Source organism: Sinocyclocheilus grahami, unplaced genomic scaffold (genome assembly GCF_001515645.1).
Source record: "Sinocyclocheilus grahami isolate Dianchi unplaced genomic scaffold, SAMN03320097.WGS_v1.1 scaffold718.1, whole genome shotgun sequence".
NCBI lineage: Eukaryota > Metazoa > Chordata > Actinopteri > Cypriniformes > Cyprinidae > Sinocyclocheilus > Sinocyclocheilus grahami.
Window position 1 is genome coordinate 143145 of NW_015505897.1, and position 22628 is coordinate 165772.

The 22628-nt window shown below is 38.0% G+C and overlaps 1 protein-coding gene across 1 annotated transcript in view; it reads right to left on the bottom strand.

Annotated features, from left to right (window-relative positions):
- fgf11a (fibroblast growth factor 11a) overlaps positions 1–22408 on the bottom strand; it is a 64019-nt gene extending 41611 nt beyond the window's left edge. The window contains exon 1 of the mRNA XM_016244427.1: positions 20642–22408. Coding sequence (XP_016099913.1) covers positions 20642–20834 — 193 coding nt within the window. The 5' untranslated portion in view covers positions 20835–22408. The remainder of the gene's footprint in view (positions 1–20641) is intronic.
- Positions 22409–22628: the final 220 nt, after the last annotated feature.

Genomic DNA, 22628 nt, shown 5'->3' on the forward strand with positions numbered 1-22628 from the left:
TGAATTATAAGTGAATGTGTGTTGAGTCAGCACAAACAGAACTCAGGGGGTCCACGCATACTTTCTCAGTCCTCCATCAAACCAAATATGAAGATGCGAAAACGGATTAATGACAAGCGAGCATGGATAGACGAAATCTGGAAGAGGATGGAGAGAAATAGAGAGAGAGAGAGATTCAAGTTAATGGAGCTGCAATCTGCTAGCTAACACCTCGAGACATTGAGATGAATTGATGGGAATAATACAGGCAGGGACAGAGGATAAGCTGAATCACAGAACGTTAATGACCATGTTAACTTTTGGCAGAATGTGAATCAAAATGAGGATGAATTATTCAAGAGAGGGTTTGAAGAGAGAATAGCCATTAATGCAGCCTTTTATAAACACATAGACACTACTCTCTCTTTCTTATAAACATACAAACTTGCATCCATTGCGCTCTCTCGACCTTCTTGCCAAGAACGGACTACATACTCTTCTCGCTCTGTATCTGTCTATCTCTAGAGAGGTTATGTCTGTCGACATAAAACATCTACAAATTCTATTTTAGCTTGTGCAAGAGAATGTTATACCACTCATTAGACACACACATAAAACGATTTACTTGACTGCTTTAAGGAAATTATAATTAAACTACATACACACTGTTCAAAAGTTTAGGTTGGTTAAGATTTTTGAATATCAACACCTGAACAATAAAACTATAAAGAATGTACAACCATTCTTTTGTTAAAATCACTGAGACAGGTAAAGTGGCGTCACTTAAACTTTTAATGGAGCCTAACATACGTACATCCAGTGAATGCATAACAATGCTAAATGCATGTAATCAGTCACCTTTACCTTCCAGAACACCCTCCTTCTTCAACTCTACCATTTCTCTACATAGTGTCCAGGGGGAGCTCATGCTTGAGCCCCTCTATTAGGGACAGAAACATGTACTTGTCGACCCTATAGATTTACCCAAAGGGTAAACTAGTGTTTAGATCAACCCTGAATTGAATTTTCAGACATCATTTGGAGCTCCTGAATTAATTAAGACTAGCCGTAATGAACTGGAACTACATCTACCCTGCCTCTAAGGCTAAGCTGTGCTCACTTATTACATGTGTGCATGTGTTCGGTCAAATATCATTAAAAGGAGCATATCATGAAAAATCTTTTTAAATAAATGAGTTTGATGTACTACTCTATGTAAAGACACTGTGATTTTAAACTGAAAACTTATTTGCAGTTTTATAATGAAACATTTGTACACTCTAAAAAAATGATGGGTTGTTTCAACCCAACTTTGGGTCAAATATGGACTAACCCAACTTTTGGGTTAAAAATTGAATGTAAAAATGTAACCCAATGGTTGTGTTAGTCCATATTTGACCCAAAGTTGGGTTGAAACAACCCAGCATTTTTTAGAGTGTAGATTGCTTCCAAATGATGTGCTGTTTCTCGAAGTGGGGATGCTAATTTTTAACGATGTCCCTGGTCACGTCAGGCCAACCTTGAAAGACTCCATGGCACATTTCAGCACAGATTCCTTTGTGATCCCGCCAGGCTCTGACAAAGAAGCTGTTATTGAAAAATAGTGACAACTGGATACTGGACATGACAACATTGTTTATCATTTCACAAGTGAAGTGGACATACATAGAAATCATAAAGGAGCAACAGCAAAATGGCCCATTTAATTCTAAATGTCGGGAAAATGGTCCACAAATTTGAAACCTTACAAAATGAAACCATTAAACAAACAAACAAGTACAGCAAGTCTCAAATTTAAGTCTTCAACAAATATCGTTTTCGTTTTTAGCAATTTGTAATCTCAGTAAAATCTCACTGTCACTTGTCTTAATATGTAATATATCAGTCTGAATCCATAAAATCTAAAAGCTGTTTACCGCACACTCTCTACAGTTATGCCAAGAGCTGCTCATTTCCTTGCGATCAATACACACATTTTTATTTCTTTCTGTGCATGGATGGGCAGTTCACATTTTTGCCATTCTCCACTCACCCCTTATTTTTTCAGGATAGATATCGATAAATGTTTTCCTGCAGAAAGAATGGAAACCCCATGGGCCGTAATGATAAATAATAAAGTATAAATACGTTCAACTGTGACAGTTTTATGTGCATGAAGGGAACCTGTTTGTGCATGAGAGCTTGTAGGGTGTTTAAATATTTCTTATTAATTTCATATCACCATAAAGAAAAAAGACTTCTGTATATTTTAAATGTGTTGTCTTATACTTTCAGACTCCACAGAATGCATCCATGCAAACAACAAACATACAACACCCAGAATCTACATGCAACTGTACTCATCGCTTTACACGCACATACATCACCCATGAGATACACACATGAATGCTCAAGCACACACACGTGTCTGAGTTAGTCCACACAGCGGGCATAACTACCATACTGATGTACAGAAAGTCCCATGCTTTCCTCTTAGGGTCTCTGTAACTCCAGTGTACTCTAAAAATATAAACACTCTCAACAGAATATGTTTTAACAAGACAGCAATCAAATAGAGTACAGTCATAATACTCGTTTCTCCTTTCTTTCACATCTAATTGATTCTATAGTTAGAAGTTTTAAATATTGTTTAGGACAAACTATTACAGAGTTAATAATTCAAAATTAAACAAAAAAATGTATCCCATAACACGACAGCTAAATCATATGAAGAACTATACTTGAATAGACATTTAAATAACACCAGCTGATTTTAAAGGGAGAGTTCACCTAAAAATGAAAGTTCTGTCATTAATTACTCACCCTCATGTCCTAAAACCTTCGTTCATCTTTGGAACACAAATGAAGATATTTTTGATGAAACCTGAGAGGTTTCTGACCCTGCATAGACCATGTTCAAGACGTGCTAATTTTATGAAGCTACAAGAATACTTTTTGTGCACAAATAGTGACCAACGCTTACTACAACAAACATTTCAACTAAAATAGTGCCAATAGCGTCAGTGCTATCAAATTGATTATATAACTAAATATTAAGTGTCTACTTCGGCCATCAGCGTTTTGCAACGGTCCACAAACTGCCTGCGTGACGTAATTTTCATAATCAACAGAGTCAACCAGTTGAGTTGTGCACGAGATGGAGTGGAAAAAGTAGTATATGCCCGGGCCTTAACACACCATAAAGGATAATAGAAAGCCAACGTTATGGTGATCTGCTTATTTATTTTTGATCTGAGAGACACACGAGTACACTGGGGTCACAGTGAAGAGCAAAGACCTTGGCAAAGTCACGGACTGTTGAGCACACACGTATGCTAGCTATGAACGTGTTAAAAGCAGTGTATGTGCGTTACATAAGATCAAGAGTATTCTTTCCCCCTCTCCGACTCACCTGTTATCAAACCTGCCTTGTAAACTTGAGATGTGTGCAGAGGTAAACACACACATGCACATAAACGCTCACACACACACACAAGAGACGGAGGGATTAATCGCCCCAGCAGGTGTGAACTTCTAGGAAATGTATGACATGCAAGTTTCCTTGTATGAGGTGCTGTGAGTGTTTGTATGCGCGTGTGCGTGACTTTCTGTCTACGCTTGTATATCTGATCCACAGAGGGGTTTAACCTGAGACTCAAATCCAAACAACCTAACACCTCTCTGGAACACAATGACATTTCTGTTTTAGGACACCATGCTCTAAATGCATCAAGTGTGTCTGTGTGTGTTAAAGGGGAATGAGGGCTCATAGGTGCTAAACAGAATATTTGAGTTAAAGCCAGTCAATACAACAACCAATTACAAGAGACTACTCTATATTATGTGCGTTGAAGTGTTAGTCTAGATATACTGTACAGAGTTCATTTAGTTCAAATCCAACCTAAATGCTTTTTCTTGGTAAACCAAGCAAACCTACAACTGAACTTGACATATGCACATAAATGGCCTTTTTACAGAAAAGAGCAGCTTTGACATTTTCTCAATAACCCCTTTCTGTTCAACGGAAGAAATCACATGATTTTTGAGAGTCATAAGGAGCATATATGATGACAGAATTTTCTATTTAAGGTAGAAATTCGAATTTGGCAATTACACTCTACTCTCCTTCAAAAAACACCTCGGTTACCCAACACTTACTAAACTAAAATGCCAGCTGAAAGCCATCAGCAGAGGAAATTTATAGTTGCTTAGTGAGACTTCAGCGGAATAACAGTGGATAAACATAAGCATGCACACAGTGCCACTGACAGCAGGTGCGGCATATATTACATACCTTGGTATGCCTGTATATTCAATTGGAATATCAAAAAGATGAGTTTACTGCGATCCAGAAAATATATTTTATTACATTTATTAAAGATATTAAATATGAGGAAATATATAAATTAAAATGAACTTGTGTGGCATTCCAAATCTATTTATCCATTCTTCTGAAGGCTTTATCAAAACGAGTTGGCCTGAACAACCCATTTCAAATTTTCATTTAACTTAAATTCAAGTTTGGATTTAAGAATGTTGCATCCTGCTTGTTATATTGTAAAAGCCAAAGAGTTAAGGAAACTCAACCCATTTGAGGAAACTGATTGCCTTAAACCATTTAAGTTTAAAAACGAATATTTACTGTATGTGAACTTCTTATTCAATTTGAGCCCACAAAAAGATAATTTTTCTTAATATCAAATTAAACTATAAATCTAGTCAAATAATTGGTGTAGCTGAGACTTAAATAAATTGCATACAACCATTGGCACACTTTATTTTAAGGTCCAATTCTGGCTATTAACAAACCATTAACTGTGACTTTTGCCTCAATAAATAGAATATGTGTTTTATAAGTACTAATAAACAGCCAATAGATTAATAATAGGCATGCTAATAAGCAACTAGTTAGTGAGTATTGATCCCTAAAGTGTTGCCAAACCATTAAAAAACTTTAATTCTCTTGCAATGAATTGACAGTAGCTAGCAATAGCAAGCACACATGCATGTACTAACCCAATTAATGCAGCTGATTATCATTATGCTATAATGTGCATAGTCATTGTTTTTTTAAATATGGCATCTTATAGTCTAATGTTCTGTGGCCCATCCTCGACCTAACCACAGGCTCTACTCTTCACGACAATGGTAACCCACAAAAACAAACCCTTTGAAATCCCAACATAACAGATCATTAAACACTAACAGGTCTCCTCCCCCTGTATAAATCTTGTGCAAAAACACACAAAATAACACTTAATTTCAACATTTACTCTCCTTTAACAGACCGAAGCAAAGCATGCTGGGAAAATGGAATCTGCCGTAACTCATTAAGTTTGAGTTATGCTTAATATAATCAGTTATTGAGGTCACTTTTCTCTATTAAGTACAATTAACTTTTAGTAGAATTAGAGTAAAATGAACATGACTGTTAGGCTTCGTATTGAACCTTAATTAAAATTCAATTCTGAATTGAATTCGAATTGAAATGGTGCAAAACCCTAAATCAGAAGATCTGTAGCATATAACATGTTATACATTAATGTGTCTGTCTACATTATATATGGCAGAGACAGGTTCCACGTTATTATGATACTAGGAGTAATGCAGAGATATCATTCAACATTTAATTCTACTACAACAGTTTTTCAAAGTCTTACGCCTTGTGTTGTGTGCTTTAAATTGTTCTGTGCATCTGTTTCCTCTTATGTTGGGTTAAGGTTACACCTCACCTTAAAAGGAAGATGCTCTCAATGCGTTTACATTGTTGATGCCTGTTCTCTTGTTAAGTTGGTCATCTTGTGTTGGGTTACACTACCAAAAAAAGAAGCAGCTCTCAGTGTGTTTCTGTTTCTGCGCGTATAACCTCTGCTAAGGTCCCCTCTGCGAGTTTGGCAGGAAAGCGTCGAGGTCACATTAAGAGTGGAAGAACCGATCCAAATAAAACACACATACGTAACAACAGCAGTATTCTATCAGCATGGCTCTGTCCCAGCAACAAAGGACGGAACATTGGATCATGTTTACAACCACATCCGGGGGGGGGTTGGCAGACGAGCCACAAGCACTTTTTAATATGTTCTACATGTCATGTATTTATGTAACAGATATTCTACATTACAAATACATTTAGAATGAACAATAACTGCTGTACAAAGAGTAAAAACAAAACAAAATCATAGCCTACCTTATGCAGAAAAGCCGCCTCTTTTTCCGAATTGCGTAGATGACCACTATCTTTCTTTCATCTCTTCTGATAAATTTTCAGTCAAATCATTTTATGTGTGCTAGATCAGATCCCTGCATTTCAGCCCTGGCCCGATGGGCCCCGACTTTTTTACGCCCCTCGGGACGGGCTTTGGGACAATATTCAAGGATTCAAGGATTCAAAGCGTTTATTGTCATATGCCCAGTGAGGAAAACAAGTTTCTCTGAGCAATGAAATTCTTACTTTGCCATAGCCTACCTAATGCAGAAAAGCCGCCTCTTTTTCCGAATTGCGTAGATGACCACTATCTTTCTTTCATCTCTTCTGATAAATTTTCAGTCAAATCATTTTATGTGTGCTAGATCAGATCCCTGCATTTCAGCCCTGGCCCGATGGGCCCCGACTTTTTTACGCCCCTCGGGACGGGCTTTGGGACAATATTCAAGGATTCAAGGATTCAAAGCGTTTATTGTCATATGCCCAGTGAGGAAAACAAGTTTCCCTGAGCAATGAAATTCTTACTTTGCGGTCCACAATGAATGCCAAGACAGTGCAAAACTATACACACTCATACACAAACTATACACACATACATACACAATGTAAAAAACATAATAATAAAAACTATGCTGCAGTAGTAGGAATATAGACTATGAAAAAATAGAAATATAGACTATGTGTATCTATATATGCAAGTATAGAGTAGAAATATAGAATGTGAAAATAGAAATATAGACTATGTATATGGTATCTACATATGCGAATGTACAGTATTAACTTATGTGCAAAAAAAAAACAATAGTGCAGTAACATGTGCAAACTGAGTGCAACTACATGATAACAATAGGAGCAGTAACAGTAACAGATGTGCAAATTGAGATGAGGCTACATGAGTAATATTAATAAATATACAATGGTAGTAATAACAGCAATAACATTACAAATGTTCAAATGAGATTAAACTATTTGGTCCGACTGTTCTCTGAGATAGATAAGTCCACTAGCTATCTACCTGTTTTAAGAGTCTAATAGCTGAGGGGAAGAAGGAGTTCCTTAATCTGGAAGTCCTGCAATTTACACTCCTGTACCTCCGTCCTGAGGGTAGGAGTGTGAACAGTCTGTGTTGGGGGTGGGGGGGGTCTTAAAGAGCATCCTGATATAAGTGTCCTTATCTTCCAGGTGAGAAAGGGAAATATGGAGGGCAGCAGCAATGGCCTCTGAGGTGGACCTGTTGGGCCGATATGCATACTGCAGTGGGTCCAATATGTCCGGCATACTGCTCTGAATGTGAGTCAGCACCACTCTCTCAAAACACTTCATGATGATTGGAGTGAGTGCTACAGGCCTGTAGTCATTCAGGCAGGTCGGGGGCTCTTCTTGGGAAGGGGGATGATGGTTGTGGTCTTGAAGCAGGTTGGGACGATGCTCTGACTGAGGGAGAGGTTGAAGATGGAAGTGAGTACATCAGTCAGCTCCGTAGCACAAGCTCTGAGGGCCCGTCCAGGGATGTTGTCTGGCCCTTCTGCTTTGCGGGGGTTGATTTTCCTCAGCGCTTTGTGTACCACAGCTGATGAAACAGCTGCAGTACACACGTCATAGTTCAAACGGAGTTTATTACATAGTTTATTTCACGTCATAGTTCAGACACGGGCCTGTTTTAGGCTTCTCCTTATTTTTATATTTTAGACATCTATCAATTAGAGATGAAAAAAAATTGCCGCGCTGGTGGAAACAACACAGGACCGTGCTACAGCGACTGTCAAGAGTGGCTTGACGGTGTTTAGTGTCCCGCAGCAGCACCAGCAGCAGAATAAAAATAGTTAATAGGCTATTTTTGTACAACCTACATTTTTATTTTTATTTTCTCTCTGCGACACTTTTTCCCGTTGTGTTGTAAATGTTAAACGAATTGTATCCTGAGTGACAAGATGAATAAAAATAAGAAATACAATTTTTGTACATTTTTATTTTCTCTGTGACACTTTTTTCCAACTGTGTTGCATAAAATATTAAATGGATTTCGTGTCTTAAGATAATTCATATAAATTCAAGTCAAAGCCAATAAATTCAAGACTCTTGACAAGACAAATTTTGTGCAGACTACACTTTTATTTGTCTGCCTATCTCTCTTTCTTTCAGTAGCGGAAATTTTTTAAACGTGAGATTCTGGAAACGAGATCTAAATTTAGCGGGAACAGTCGGGTCGGGAAGAAAATAATTCTAAGCGGACAGCGGGTAAACAAAAAGTGAATATATAGCGGGAGTGGGTGGGTGCGGAATATAACCTTGTGGGAGTTAAAAAAAATAGTCCCGCGCAGACCTCTACTGTGAGGCATGTATTCGCTGAGTTTCGGTTCATTTTTGTGAAGTGCTCCTGTTGAAGACGAGACGGCAGAAAGCGCATCATGTTTGTTTTCTTTATTTTATAAAAATACAACGTTTTGTTGATATTGTGAGTGCACACAAATAATAGTAGACCCATTACAGTTACAAATTATGTATTACTCTTACCTTTATGAGTAAAAATGACAGCGTATCCACTGAAAAAAATGCAAGTGATTGCGCTGGCGCCTCTATGTCCTGAAAAGCACACTTTAGCTTCGACTCTCCGCACAAACTATTGGATATAGCGCACATTTATCTAGGTTTAACGTTTAAAAATTGTTATATGAACTGTTTTATATCTATAGATTCTATTTTAGTCAAGTCGTGATGATTTGAGAAGGCTAAATTGATCAAACACAGGCTCACTGTCTGCCGCTGGCCGCTTGGTTGTTACTTTAAAAACAAAAACTTATATTTAAGAACAAAAAATGGCTCCAAACGTTTTTTCTAAATTAACGTAATAAAAAACTAAACGAAATATAATCCCTTTGCCACTACATACAAAACTGAATTACTATTTTAATAGCTGAAACAGTAGTGTAGGCTGTTTTGGGAGAAGCTGTCGGACACGGGCCGGGCTATTTGAGGCCCGTGCAGCTGGCGCAGGGCTCTAATCAGAGCAAGTTTCTTATTCTCCTCATAACTGAGAAACTTATTTTTGATGTAGCCGAACCAACGGGCAGCGTGAGTGCAGGCTGCAGTAGTCTGAAAAAGTTTGGATATTTGTCTTTCCGTAGCCTCCTTCATTAAGTTTCTCAAGAGTGATCGGCGATGCGATCGCACATTTCACAAGATCCATTTCAGCTGTCACAAGCTGAGGGTGAAGCTTAAGATTTTTTTAAGGCATAAACGCTTAGTAGAGGACTGGTGCCGTTTTTCTGAATACTGCGTGCACACGCCACACTCGAAGCCAACGCTTCATGTGAAAATCGCTAGTTAGTATCAATATGTTAGTCTTAAGGTTATCTATGAGGCAGTGTGCTCCAAAACAGTGACACAATTCGCATTTAGAAGATATAAGCATTCAAAGCTTGCAGTTCGTCACTTCCGCCAAAACGGCTCAACGATTTTTTTGATGTCACATCGTACTTCAGCTTCTCATCAAATTTTCTGTCCAATCAAACGTTCTCTAGAATCCGAAGCGCCCGTCCCCTGCACTATAAAATAAACGCTAAAGGCTGAAATCGGTCACTTGTCCACAGAATTAGTATTTTCTGTACAGTGAATGGCACGTAGTGCACTATATAGGGGACAGAGAACGATTCAAACAGTGTAAATATGCTTTCCATTGAGGAAAAAAACAAGTCTGGTTTGGCGCTGTGTCACGCTAACCACACTCTGCTCCGGTCCAGAGACACGATAGCATGGATCGGATCACATGCGCGAGTCGGCGCAGACCACAAAATGTATCGGAGCTATTTGAATTCTACACAGAATGCTATATTTTATAGCAATATGGATGAGATTGTGGCTGGCATACCCTGTCAAATGCGGCTCTACGGATCTCAATGGCTCTAGCCCAAGCTGTGATATAAACGAACGCTATTGGCTATTTTAAAAAGGGGCGGGGCTGCTTGATATGTCCCGCCCTGTCTTCCTGTTTCAGTTCAAATGACGTCAACACAGAGTAACACTGCGTGTTTCTAAGCATTTCAGGGGACCTTTAAGAATCGTGATGAGTCACGGCTCGCGAGGATGGGGCTTAGAAATTCATTTAGCCCCCCCCAGCCCCCCTAAACTCTTGCATAGGCCTTTCATGCTCCCACCTCAGCCATTCAGATCACTCTTCTGTGTTGTTAATCTCTGCGTATCTACTGCTTCTAAAAAACATAAAAAACTGACACAAATGCCAACATAATTCAGCCAGAGGGGCTGTTCCAGTATTAAAAGACTGTTTCGATTGTACCCACAGGAATATATATATAAAGCTTGTGGTACATGAGAGGCTGTCTCAGAGCTACAGGAATTCACATCTCTCATTGGCTGCATAGATTATGTGGTTATCGCCAGCACAATAATGCTTTTAACCAGCCAGAGATCTCAAGGCATACATTCAACCCACTCTCATAACAGCTATAAGAACCACCATAATCTTGACCCTCCCTTACATGGAAAATAGAAACATTTGCATCAGAATGTTATTCATGTGTTTTGTAGTAGGCTATATTATACTATCAACCTGCAACTGGTAAACGGTAAACTCACCATTTTGCAATTGAATTCTAGATTAACTGACAAAACACTACATCACAGGTACATTGGCTGTCCAGCATAAATTTACCAAAACATCAATTCATCAATTGAATCTGCTAATATAATTGGCGGTGATATTTGTGTGCAAAATTGAACTGCCCAATCAATAATAGTGTCAAAAAGAAAATTGCCTTTAATAATTGATCTAAAATATTTAGTTTGATCCCTATTTTCAATAAATTCAAAAAATTGTGATATACAGTATAAAGAAATTATACTCACCATATGGTGCAAAGCTGCTATGCTGACTTTAGTGGTTGCACATTGTAATATTTCCAGCATTTGTCACTTTTTAATTGATGAGGCTCTTGGTTGCTGTCGTTGACCAGTTTGTAAGTGTCTAGCTAGCTAATCTATGTCCAAAAATAATTTCATTTACTCTCATTTAGTTCCAAACCTCTATGACTTTCTTTCTTCTGCAGAACATGAAATACTATAAGATATAATGAGAACTATCACTCTCTCTTTGTTCTATACATAATGAAAGTCAGTGAGTGGAGTGCAATGATTTTTGTACCTTGTTGACACTCACTGTACAAGTTAAACAGTTTAAACATTTTTCAAAATACAAGGAACAACACAAGGGCGAGTAAATTATGACATAATTTGTTTGAACTCTTTGAATCATTTTTGGGTGGACTCTCCTTTTAAAACCACAATTGTCTAATAAGAAAAGGACATTTTTATAGACAGAAACTTATGGATATAATGGATAAATGTCAAATAAGCACACCAGCCTTAACTTTTTTAAAGATTACATTTCAGAGGCTCTTTCTTGCAACCTAATTTGATTTGTAGTAAACTAAATTTACAACAACAAATAACCACAACACACATTTAAACAACTACAACACACACACATTTTTTATGAGAAGCTCTCCAAAGATAGGAGGTCACCCAGACTCTGATTTTATAATTTACATGTGCCTGATAAAAAAAACATCTAGCACTCAATCAATATAAAACAAAGTGTGAGGCAGTGACCTACCACTATCCTGGGATGGAGAAAACAGTGACAGAAAGAAATAAAGAGGAAGAGGAAACACGATCTATCAAACAGCAGAGCTTATGATGGATGCTGTAGAGTTTCAGGCCAGCATTAACATTTATACATGCTCCAATAACAGATTTAACAGCACTATTCAATAAAACACCACCAAATCCCATAAACGTACGCTATAGGCTATACATTATGGCATATTAGAGTCCTTTTATGAAGGACTGTCATCTAATATTCTTCTATCACATACCTCATGGGAGATTTTAGATGTGTGACGCTTGTAAATTCACAGAGGTCACTGTATTATTCATATAAATCAGGTAAAAATATGATGACCAAAGACCCGTTCACACTAAGGATGATAACTATAACATTAAAGATGAAGATATGGTTTTTCAAAATCATTACAGTCCACATTACAACAATATTGGTACAGAGGAACGATATCCTTGGAATCACTTTCAGAGCTGATGAATGTTAAAAACAATCACATTTGAAGCTACAGACGACAAAACTGCAGCACGCACTTAAACAGAACATTGTTGTACTGCGTTGTGTGGATGTTAATATAGTTATCGTTATAGTTATCCTACACGCTAAAAAATGCTGGGTTAAATGCAACCCAGTGCTGGGTTAAATAGGGACAAACCCAGCAATTGGGTTGTTTTGACCCAGCGGTTGGGTTACTACCCAGAAGGTTGTGTTAAACATTTAACCCAACCGCTGGCTCAAAACAACCCAATTGCTGGGTTTGTCCCTATTTTACCCAGCACTGGGTTGCATTTAACCCAGCATTTTTTAGAGTGTATAATTCTTGGTGTGAACATGCCTTAAGTGCTTCTTTAGCCAAACACAGTTAAACAAAACACTTCATTATAGTAAAGCTGTTAATCTGCGTGCACACAATTGAGTACAGAAATGAAAAAGACAGAAGGTGAATACATGTTGTCACCTGGGCTGCTAACAGCCAAGGAGAAAGAATTATATCCACATACAAACACAGTTTAATGAGCTTGAAGGCAGTAGTCTACAGTTGCCCCATAACAGCAGGACAATAGCTCAGAAACAGTGCAGGCAACTTCCCCATTATACACTCACAATGACTGTCCGTGCCACTGTCAACATGAGACAAACGGCCCTACCCAGCCGACATCATTACAACTTCAGACTTAAAGAAAGAAAGCAGAGAGAGAAAACACAGGAGAGCATGAACAAGAGGACAGGCTCACACAATAAGAAGAGATGCTAGGCTCTAAGATAATGAGACAGAGGGAGAGTGTGGCAACGGTTCTGGGTAGGAGAGTGTTGGAAAAGAGATGAATGAAAAGAGGGGAGCAGGACAGGAGAGTGTTATTGATGAATCAGAGGGTGTTAATAAGAGGCAGACTGTGCGGACGAATGAATCACCCAGTAACAATGAAGTGCTCCAACGATCTGCAAACATCGCAACGCATACAAATATCCGTTATCAATTGCTAGTTGTCCTCCTGTCACCTAACACACACATACACACACATTCTTGAGCTGAAAGGATAACCTTTGCACAAACATCATATTTAGCTTGTCCGGATGAAGAATGTATGTGTGTGTGTTCAGTCTCTGATTAGGACACTTTGCATCATTACAGTTTGCTTCAAGTTTCCTGATTAAAATCTCATTCACTATTTAAAAAAGACAAATGAACTCATATCTCAGGCTATGTGTGTGTGTGTGTGCGTGTGTTTTGGTGCAGTGTTGTGCTGGGGGGATGCGGATGACCTTGTTAAATGCTGAGTGGGCTTTTGTGATTGGTGATCGGTGGTCATTAATGTCTGTTAATCTCACCTGACACAACACTTCAGGAACACTGATGCTGATTTAATCTGTCATATAGTAAATATCATGCGACTTTAAAGTCTATCTAGATGTGCATCTCTTTATATATTTATATATAAATATATATAATTAAATAAAAAATATAATATAGTATAATACAATATAATATACTATAATAAATATGGTTTTACCGCCTTCATTCCAAATTAAAAACCTCTTTGCAAGCCTGCATTACTTTGTGACTGGATCACAATACAATCCAGGTTGAAATGTGCCACTCAAACTGATAAGGTCTAAGTGAAAAGATCAGGAAGTGTGCTAAAACTTAGCCACTTTTCTGTGTTGATGGCATTTTAAAAATATATATTCAGAGTGGCAGATCCCACAAAGAGCTACACAGAAAAAAAAAACATTCAGCTGCAACATAAATTTTATTTTAACCATATTAAATACTAGTACTTTAGATTTAATACTCAGTACTAATATTATGTTATTATATTAGTGCTATTATTTATAATTTAATTATTACTAAGTATTATATTATATAATATTAGGTTACACTTTATTTTAAGGTGTCCTTGTTACGGTGTAATTGTACATTTAAGTCCTGAATAATATTAATTAACAACATGTATTTACAATAGGGTTAGGTTTAGGATTAGGGGTTGGTTTAGGATTATTGCATGTAATTATGCTAAATTTTGTGCTAATACTACAGTAATTACATGTAACGTGCAACAAGGACACCTTAAAATAAAGTGTTATATTATTATATTATATAAGCTAAAATATATCTATAATATCTATACTTATATACACTATATTACCCCAGGACCAAAAATAAAACGTGGACCAAATCAAAATGTGCCACATTTTCAGATATACATTTCTGATATGATGTAAAAATGTCAATTTCACCCCTTGCATTGAAAACAAGAATCATTCCTCTAAGCCACAACATCTTACCCCAAACAGCTAATTATTTAATCAAGGTAAACTTTATTTAACAGTCAACCCAAAACTGTAGCATGAGAGATATAAGACAGAATAGGACAGAATTAGACAGTAGAAATAAAATGTAAGATGATTTGAAGTTTGTGTAAGATACTCTCATTCAGAATCAGAGAAGGAAAGGGAACTACAGAAGCAGACAGCTCTCCATGAAGTACGTACTAAGCAGCTCTCTCTCTAGTTTTGTGCTGACAGGCAAAAGTGTGCTTTTGAGGAGCCACCACTATATAAGTGCTCTCTCTCTCTGATCCTCTCCATCAAAAGGCAGGCAAAATCATCCAGTCACCTTTAATATAACAAAAGCACAGGATGTGAGCTTTACTGCAGCAGCCCAAGCTATACATACACCCCAAACTGACAGAAAACATTTCTTACTTTACTGCGCCAAATACCACCAACCGCCACCATTTTTCATAGATGTAATTATCACTTGGCGTGAGGCACTTATGTCTGTTAATCTCACCTGACACAACACTTCAGGAACACTGATGCTGATTTAATCTGTCATATAGTAAATATCATGCGACTTTAAAGTCTATCTAGATGTGCATCTCTTTATATATTTATATATAAATATATATAATTAAATAAAAAATATAATATAGTATAATACAATATAATATACTATAATAAATATGGTTTTACCGCCTTCATTCCAAATTAAAAACCTCTTTGCAAGCCTGCATTACTTTGTGACTGGATCACAATACAATCCAGGTTGAAATGTGCCACTCAAACTGATAAGGTCTAAGTGAAAAGATCAGGAAGTGTGCTAAAACTTAGCCACTTTTCTGTGTTGATGGCATTTTAAAAATATATATTCAGAGTGGCAGATCCCACAAAGAGCTACACAGAAAAAAAAAACATTCAGCTGCAACATAAATTTTATTTTAACCATATTAAATACTAGTACTTTAGATTTAATACTCAGTACTAATATTATGTTATTATATTAGTGCTATTATTTATAATTTAATTATTACTAAGTATTATATTATATAATATTAGGTTACACTTTATTTTAAGGTGTCCTTGTTACGGTGTAATTGTACATTTAAGTCCTGAATAATATTAATTAACAACATGTATTTACAATAGGGTTAGGTTTAGGATTAGGGGTTGGTTTAGGATTATTGCATGTAATTATGCTAAATTTTGTGCTAATACTACAGTAATTACATGTAACGTGCAACAAGGACACCTTAAAATAAAGTGTTATATTATTATATTATATAAGCTAAAATATATCTATAATATCTATACTTATATACACTATATTACCCCAGGACCAAAAATAAAACGTGGACCAAATCAAAATGTGCCACATTTTCAGATATACATTTCTGATATGATGTAAAAATGTCAATTTCACCCCTTGCATTGAAAACAAGAATCATTCCTCTAAGCCACAACATCTTACCCCAAACAGCTAATTATTTAATCAAGGTAAACTTTATTTAACAGTCAACCCAAAACTGTAGCATGAGAGATATAAGACAGAATAGGACAGAATTAGACAGTAGAAATAAAATGTAAGATGATTTGAAGTTTGTGTAAGATACTCTCATTCAGAATCAGAGAAGGAAAGGGAACTACAGAAGCAGACAGCACTCCATGAAGTACGTACTAAGCAGCTCTCTCTCTAGTTTTGTGCTGACAGGCAAAAGTGTGCTTTTGAGGAGCCACCACTATATAAGTGCTCTCTCTCTCTGATCCTCTCCATCAAAAGGCAGGCAAAATCATCCAGTCACCTTTAATATAACAAAAGCACAGGATGTGAGCTTTACTGCAGCAGCCCAAGCTATACATACACCCCAAACTGACAGAAAACATTTCTTACTTTACTGCGCCAAATACCACCAACCGCCACCATTTTTCATAGATGTAATTATCACTTGGCGTGAGGCACTTTGCGGCAGCAGATGCCGTGTTACGGGACTATGGTTTCCATGGTGATTACTGTGATTTACTTGGGATACATTTGTCATAAATATCCCACCCTAGTGGCGTGCACAGCTGGGCCCTAAGAAAGGATGGGACCCTCAGGAGAGTGGATTTGTGAATTACTGGATCTAGTTCAGTATTTCCCAACCTTTCTTGTCTTAGGTATCCCAAAGTACCATCAGAAAGGCTCAACCACCCCTTCATCAGGATTATCATTAAAATTACTAAAAATCACCATTATAAAATGCACTTTGCTATTTAATTTTATTTTCAGCATATTTTGTAATGATTCTAACAAGCAAAATAGAAATCCCACTATATCCCAAGTATTTCCCACAACCCGCTTAAGTATCTAAAATAACTCTTGTATATGGCACTCAGTGCTGGTCCAAAATCAGCCCTAGTGAGAAAAACCCAGGTCTCACCTGTATTTCTACATAAGCAACATAAGCACAAATGCAAATATTCACAGGCAGTTCTTCAGACCGTTATTATCTCTGTTTGAAATGTGCCATGGGGAGCTCACTGTTCTATTTAAAAAATCTGCATTTAATGTTCCTTCAGGCCATGCAAAGTATTGTACTTTGCATTAAAAAATAAAGTTTATTTTTTTAATTTTTTATTACCCATTTACTGGGTAATCCCTTCCCATCTTCTAACCAGAAAGCCAGAGGGGTCATGAAGTCAAATTCATACTGCAAAATCACATTTATTCAACCATAAACAAAAGTACTTCCTATACCTCATATTTAAAATTATATAATAAATATAATAAATTTAATTAAATATATTAATGATATTTCATAAAATAAATAAATAGTTCACTCTTTCTCCTCTGCATTTTCAGAGTGTATTTCACTTCTGCCTTATAATGTATACTAATGTAGCTTATACTTAATATTGTGCCTCTAAAGATAAAATGCTTTGGATAGTCACTTTGGATAAATGTAAATTTCAGTTAGCAATTATCCACTTTATCAAACTCTACAGGTAACGTGCAACAAGGACACCTTAAAATAAAGTGTTATATTATTATATTATATAAGCTAAAATATATCTATAATATCTATACTTATATACACTATATTACCCCAGGACCAAAAATAAAACGTGGACCAAATCAAAATGTGCCACATTTTCAGATATACATTTCTGATATGATGTAAAAATGTCAATTTCACCCCTTGCATTGAAAACAAGAATCATTCCTCTAAGCCACAACATCTTACCCCAAACAGCTAATTATTTAATCAAGGTAAACTTTATTTAACAGTCAACCCAAAACTGTAGCATGAGAGATATAAGACAGAATTGGACAGAATTAGACAGTAGAAATAAAATGTAAGATGATTTGAAGTTTGTGTAAGATACTCTCATTCAGAATCAGAGAAGGAAAGGGAACTACAGAAGCAGACAGCTCTCCATGAAGTACGTACTAAGCAGCTCTCTCTCTAGTTTTGTGCTGACAGGCAAAAGTGTGCTTTTGAGGAGCCACCACTATATAAGTGCTCTCTCTCTGATCCTCTCCATCAAAAGGCAGGCAAAATGATCCAGTCACCTTTAATATAACAAAAGCACAGGATGTGAGCTTTACTGCAGCAGCCCAAGCTATACATACACCCCAAACTGACAGAAAACATTTCTTACTTTACTGCGCCAAATACCACCAACCGCCACCATTTTTCATAGATGTAATTATCACTTGGCGTGAGGCACTTTGCGGCAGCAGATGCCGTGTTACGGGACTATGGTTTCCATGGTGATTACTGTGATTTACTTGGGATACATTTGTCATAAATATCCCACCCTAGTGGCGTGCACAGCTGGGCCCTAAGAAAGGATGGGACCCTCAGGAGAGTGGATTTGTGAATTACTGGATCTAGTTCAGTATTTCCCAACCTTTCTTGTCTTAGGTATCCCAAAGTACCATCAGAAAGGCTCAACCACCCCTTCATCAGGATTATCATTAAAATTACTAAAAATCACCATTATAAAATGCACTTTGCTATTTAATTTTATTTTCAGCATATTTTGTAATGATTCTAACAAGCAAAATAGAAATCCCACTATATCCCAAGTATTTCCCACAACCCGCTTAAGTATCTAAAATAACTCTTGTATATGGCACTCAGTGCTGGTCCAAAATCAGCCCTAGTGAGAAAAACCCAGGTCTCACCTGTATTTCTACATAAGCAACATAAGCACAAATGCAAATATTCACAGGCAGTTCTTCAGACCGTTATTATCTCTGTTTGAAATGTGCCATGGGGAGCTCACTGTTCTATTTAAAAAATCTGCATTTAATGTTCCTTCAGGCCATGCAAAGTATTGTACTTTGCATTAAAAAATAAAGTTTTTTTTTTTTTTTTTTACTACCCATTTACTGGGTAATCCCTTCCCATCTTTTAACCAGAAAGCCAGAGGGGTCTCGAAGTCAAGTACATGCAGCGAAATCACATTTATTCAACCACAAACAAAAGCACTTTCTATACCTCATGTTTAAAATCATAAATATCATAATGATGTTTAATATCATAATTATAAATAAATAAACTTAACTTTTTCTCTTTTCTGGATTTCACTTCTAATTTAGATTGCATACTCCTGTAGCTTATACATAATATTGTGACTCGTAAAGTTAAAATGCTTTGGTTAGTCAAAAGCATCAGATAAATGAAAAATGTAAACATAAATTTAGCAGTTGCCTCCTTTATCAAACTCTACAATCCTCCGTGCTGTCAAGGGCAAAAACAGTTAATGTGCAAAATTTCCAAATGTTAATAAAAATATGCAGGGGGCAAAATTTTGTTTTATGCATAAAAACATATTTACATGAAATGCAGCTTTAGAAAGCTAACTTGACTCTACTCAATAAAGGAAAAAAGACTTTGCAAAATGCATAATGATCCCTCAGGAAAGATTAAGACACACAAAAACAGTTTGATGCAAGTCAGATTTTGTTATCCCATGATATGTTAAGCCACAATTCCTACATGTTACCAGCCTCTTCAATTGAATGATTTATTCAGGCAGGGTAAATGTCTCATTGGGGTTAATTATGTAAACATATGACCCCCGCACAAACACACACAGAGACACTCACAAACACATGGCTTCTAGTGGTGGGTGGGGGGACAGAAGGGAGGGAAAGACTGGAACCGCTCATCGTAAATGAGACTGTGACGTTTTTATGTGCGTGTGAAGGATTGCGGTATGTATCATGTTCGTCGGTGATCGTAAATTAACAGGTGTTGTCAAAAGCAGTACAGAGACATGCAGCGAAATGATCAGGACGATTACAAAGCGACGTGCAGCTCTGGGTCCCAGACAACATAAACTCACTATATCGACACACACTCTCTTCAGTAGAGACTAGACAATAGTCAACCTACAAAGTCTCAAAGATCACATTCACTCATACACACTGTGATATACAGTGGACATATCTATTCTTAAAGGGACAGTTCACCCAAAAAATTCATCATTTACTCACTCTCATGTCATTTTGAACAATGTTTCAACTGTTTTTATCCATACAGTGAAAGTCAGTTGGGTTCAAAACAACATTGAACCCCACTGACCTTTCACGTATGGACGAAAAAAGGAAGAATATTGTCCAACTACCTTCTTTTGTTTTCCACAGAAGAAAGAAAGCCATACAGAATTTGAAATTACATAAGGGTGAGTAAATGATTTGTTTTGTTTGTTGAATGTCATACCAGCAGCAACGAGAACCCAGATCGGGTTTGTTTCGATCAGTTTATACTTTCTGAACAGTCAACAATGACATTTAACTGACACTATATTTTATATGCCACCTAAACAGCCTCATTTTTGAACTCCCATGATCCCAGAGGTCTTTCAAAACCAATCATTCATCAGCAAACATGTCATAACTCAAAGAGATTACTTCTTATGTCCATGTCAATCCTATTTGCTAATGCCACCCTCACTATTTGAACTCAACGGAGGTCGACAGACTTAGATTATAGCAGAACTCTGTGTATTTGAAGCAAGAGAGAAGGTTTGAAGATTGGTTTTTTTAGAAGTTGTTTTGGGCAACTCACCGGGTCTTTTTTCTAGTTTTCTTCCTCGACTGCCACAAAGCCGGACTTTGGAGATGAGGATGAGGATCTGTTTCTGGCAGAGCGACTTGTTGCTCTTGGGGCAAGGCTTGCGTTTGGTGGAGATCTGGCGGTTGGCCTGGGGGTCCTTGACTTCCCTGCGCTGCCGGATCAGTGAGCTGGCGAGGGCAGCCATTTTGCTGTGCCCGGCTCACCCGTAGGGCGCAGAGGATGTCAGTGGGCCGCCCACCTGTCCGATCACCCAGGGCCACGGAGGACAGGAGCAGGAGACAGCAGATGTTTGGAGAACAGCGGGGTCTCCCACAATAACCAAGGGGAGAATGCGTCACAACTTGGTAGGGAACAAAAAGGGGCTTGGTTTAAGAGGGGTAAGGGGGTGGGTCAAAACAGTTGTGAAGTTCACAATAAACTTTATTTGTTTCTTTGGCTATCAAAACAGTCACTGGAATGCAGAATTCCTGGTGTTGTGATTCTGATGAACGGCAGCTGTCGTTGTTGGGATTGTTTGTTGTATTTCAGGTCTCGTTGCACAGCATACGGACTGGAAAACTGGCAGCTGATGATCCATGGAAACGTACTAGAATTCTGGAAGATAAGTGAGCCATCACAGCACCACCATACCCTCCATCCGACTCTATCCCTGAAGCTCTGAGCCCCCAGAAGCCCTGGTCTCTCACTTCCCTTCCACCTTTTAGTGTGGGTAAATCTTCAGAAATCACCCGGATCAGAAATCATTCTGCGAGTTCAGAAAAAAGGCATAAATTGTCCAATCGCTTTACCCGCACGGCTCCACATATCAGTGAGATCCTCGTAAAACAGAGAAGATCGAGGGATGCATAAAACGAACTAAAATACAGATCCTACTGAGAAAAGGAACAATACCCTGAGACAGTCTTAGAGAAACTCCATTACCTGATTCCGACTGCAAAAACACCAAAAACAAAGACAGACACACTGAGTAAAAGTCAAGAACTGCTGTCGTCAACCCTGGACTTCATGTCTGTGGATGATCAGATGGATAAGGATGAAAGGAATCGTAAGTTCTCTCCCTTCTCAGCCCTTCTGACATCCCCCTTTGCTCTCTCTCCCCAAGCTCCCGAGAGAGTGTTTGTAAATTCCAAGGGCTTCCGCAGATAGAGGTGACATTCATGAACGAGTGAGAGCGCAGGAGAGCACCAAGCCTCCCCCAGACTCCCGTAAGGCAACCAGGCAGAGCACTAAGGAACTCGTAGCTCCGTGTCCTTCACACCACTTGAGAGGAGAGGTAGGAGGGAGGCACGGATGGAGGGATGAAACGAAGGAATGTTAAGGATGGATGGTGCACATATCTGTTCGTCCGGCTTCACATGCTGTGAATGTCCCGTTTGAAGAAGGTCCTCATGAGCTGTGGGGTCTGTTCCAGCGCTCCTGTCTTCAGTTTTAGCCCAGTTTTCACTGCTTAAAGTATTCTCACCCCTGCAAGCATGTGTAACAAGGTCTCTTCAGCAAGGCACCTCTGAATATGTGCGAGAATGTGAGAGTTTATGTGTGTGTGTGTGTGCGTATGAGAGTGATTGAGAGAGTGTGTGAATGTGTGACTCTCCGTCTCTCTTTTTTGCTCTCCCTCCTGTCCCCACTCACAGTGAGTTACGGAGCCAACACTGGCAACATGCTTTGCTTTACTCCCTCGTTCTCTCTTTCCATCTCTTTGTAAACCCTCCCCTTACCTTTTTTCTGCCCTCCCTCTCTGTCACTCAGAACCCTCCTTCTTTTCCGATCACTCAAAATCCCTCCTTCTCTTCATGTCCTCACACACACACCCCTCTCATTCCTCTATTCCCTCCCCCTCTTCTGTTCTCTCTCTCTCTTTTTGTCGCTGGCTGCTGTTGTGGTCTGGAGCGTTAAAAAATTAAACCTGCCCCATGCTTCCTTAAAGCGACAGATGAGACAGAGAGAGAGCGAGAGAGAGAGAGAGAGAGAGAGAGAGCGA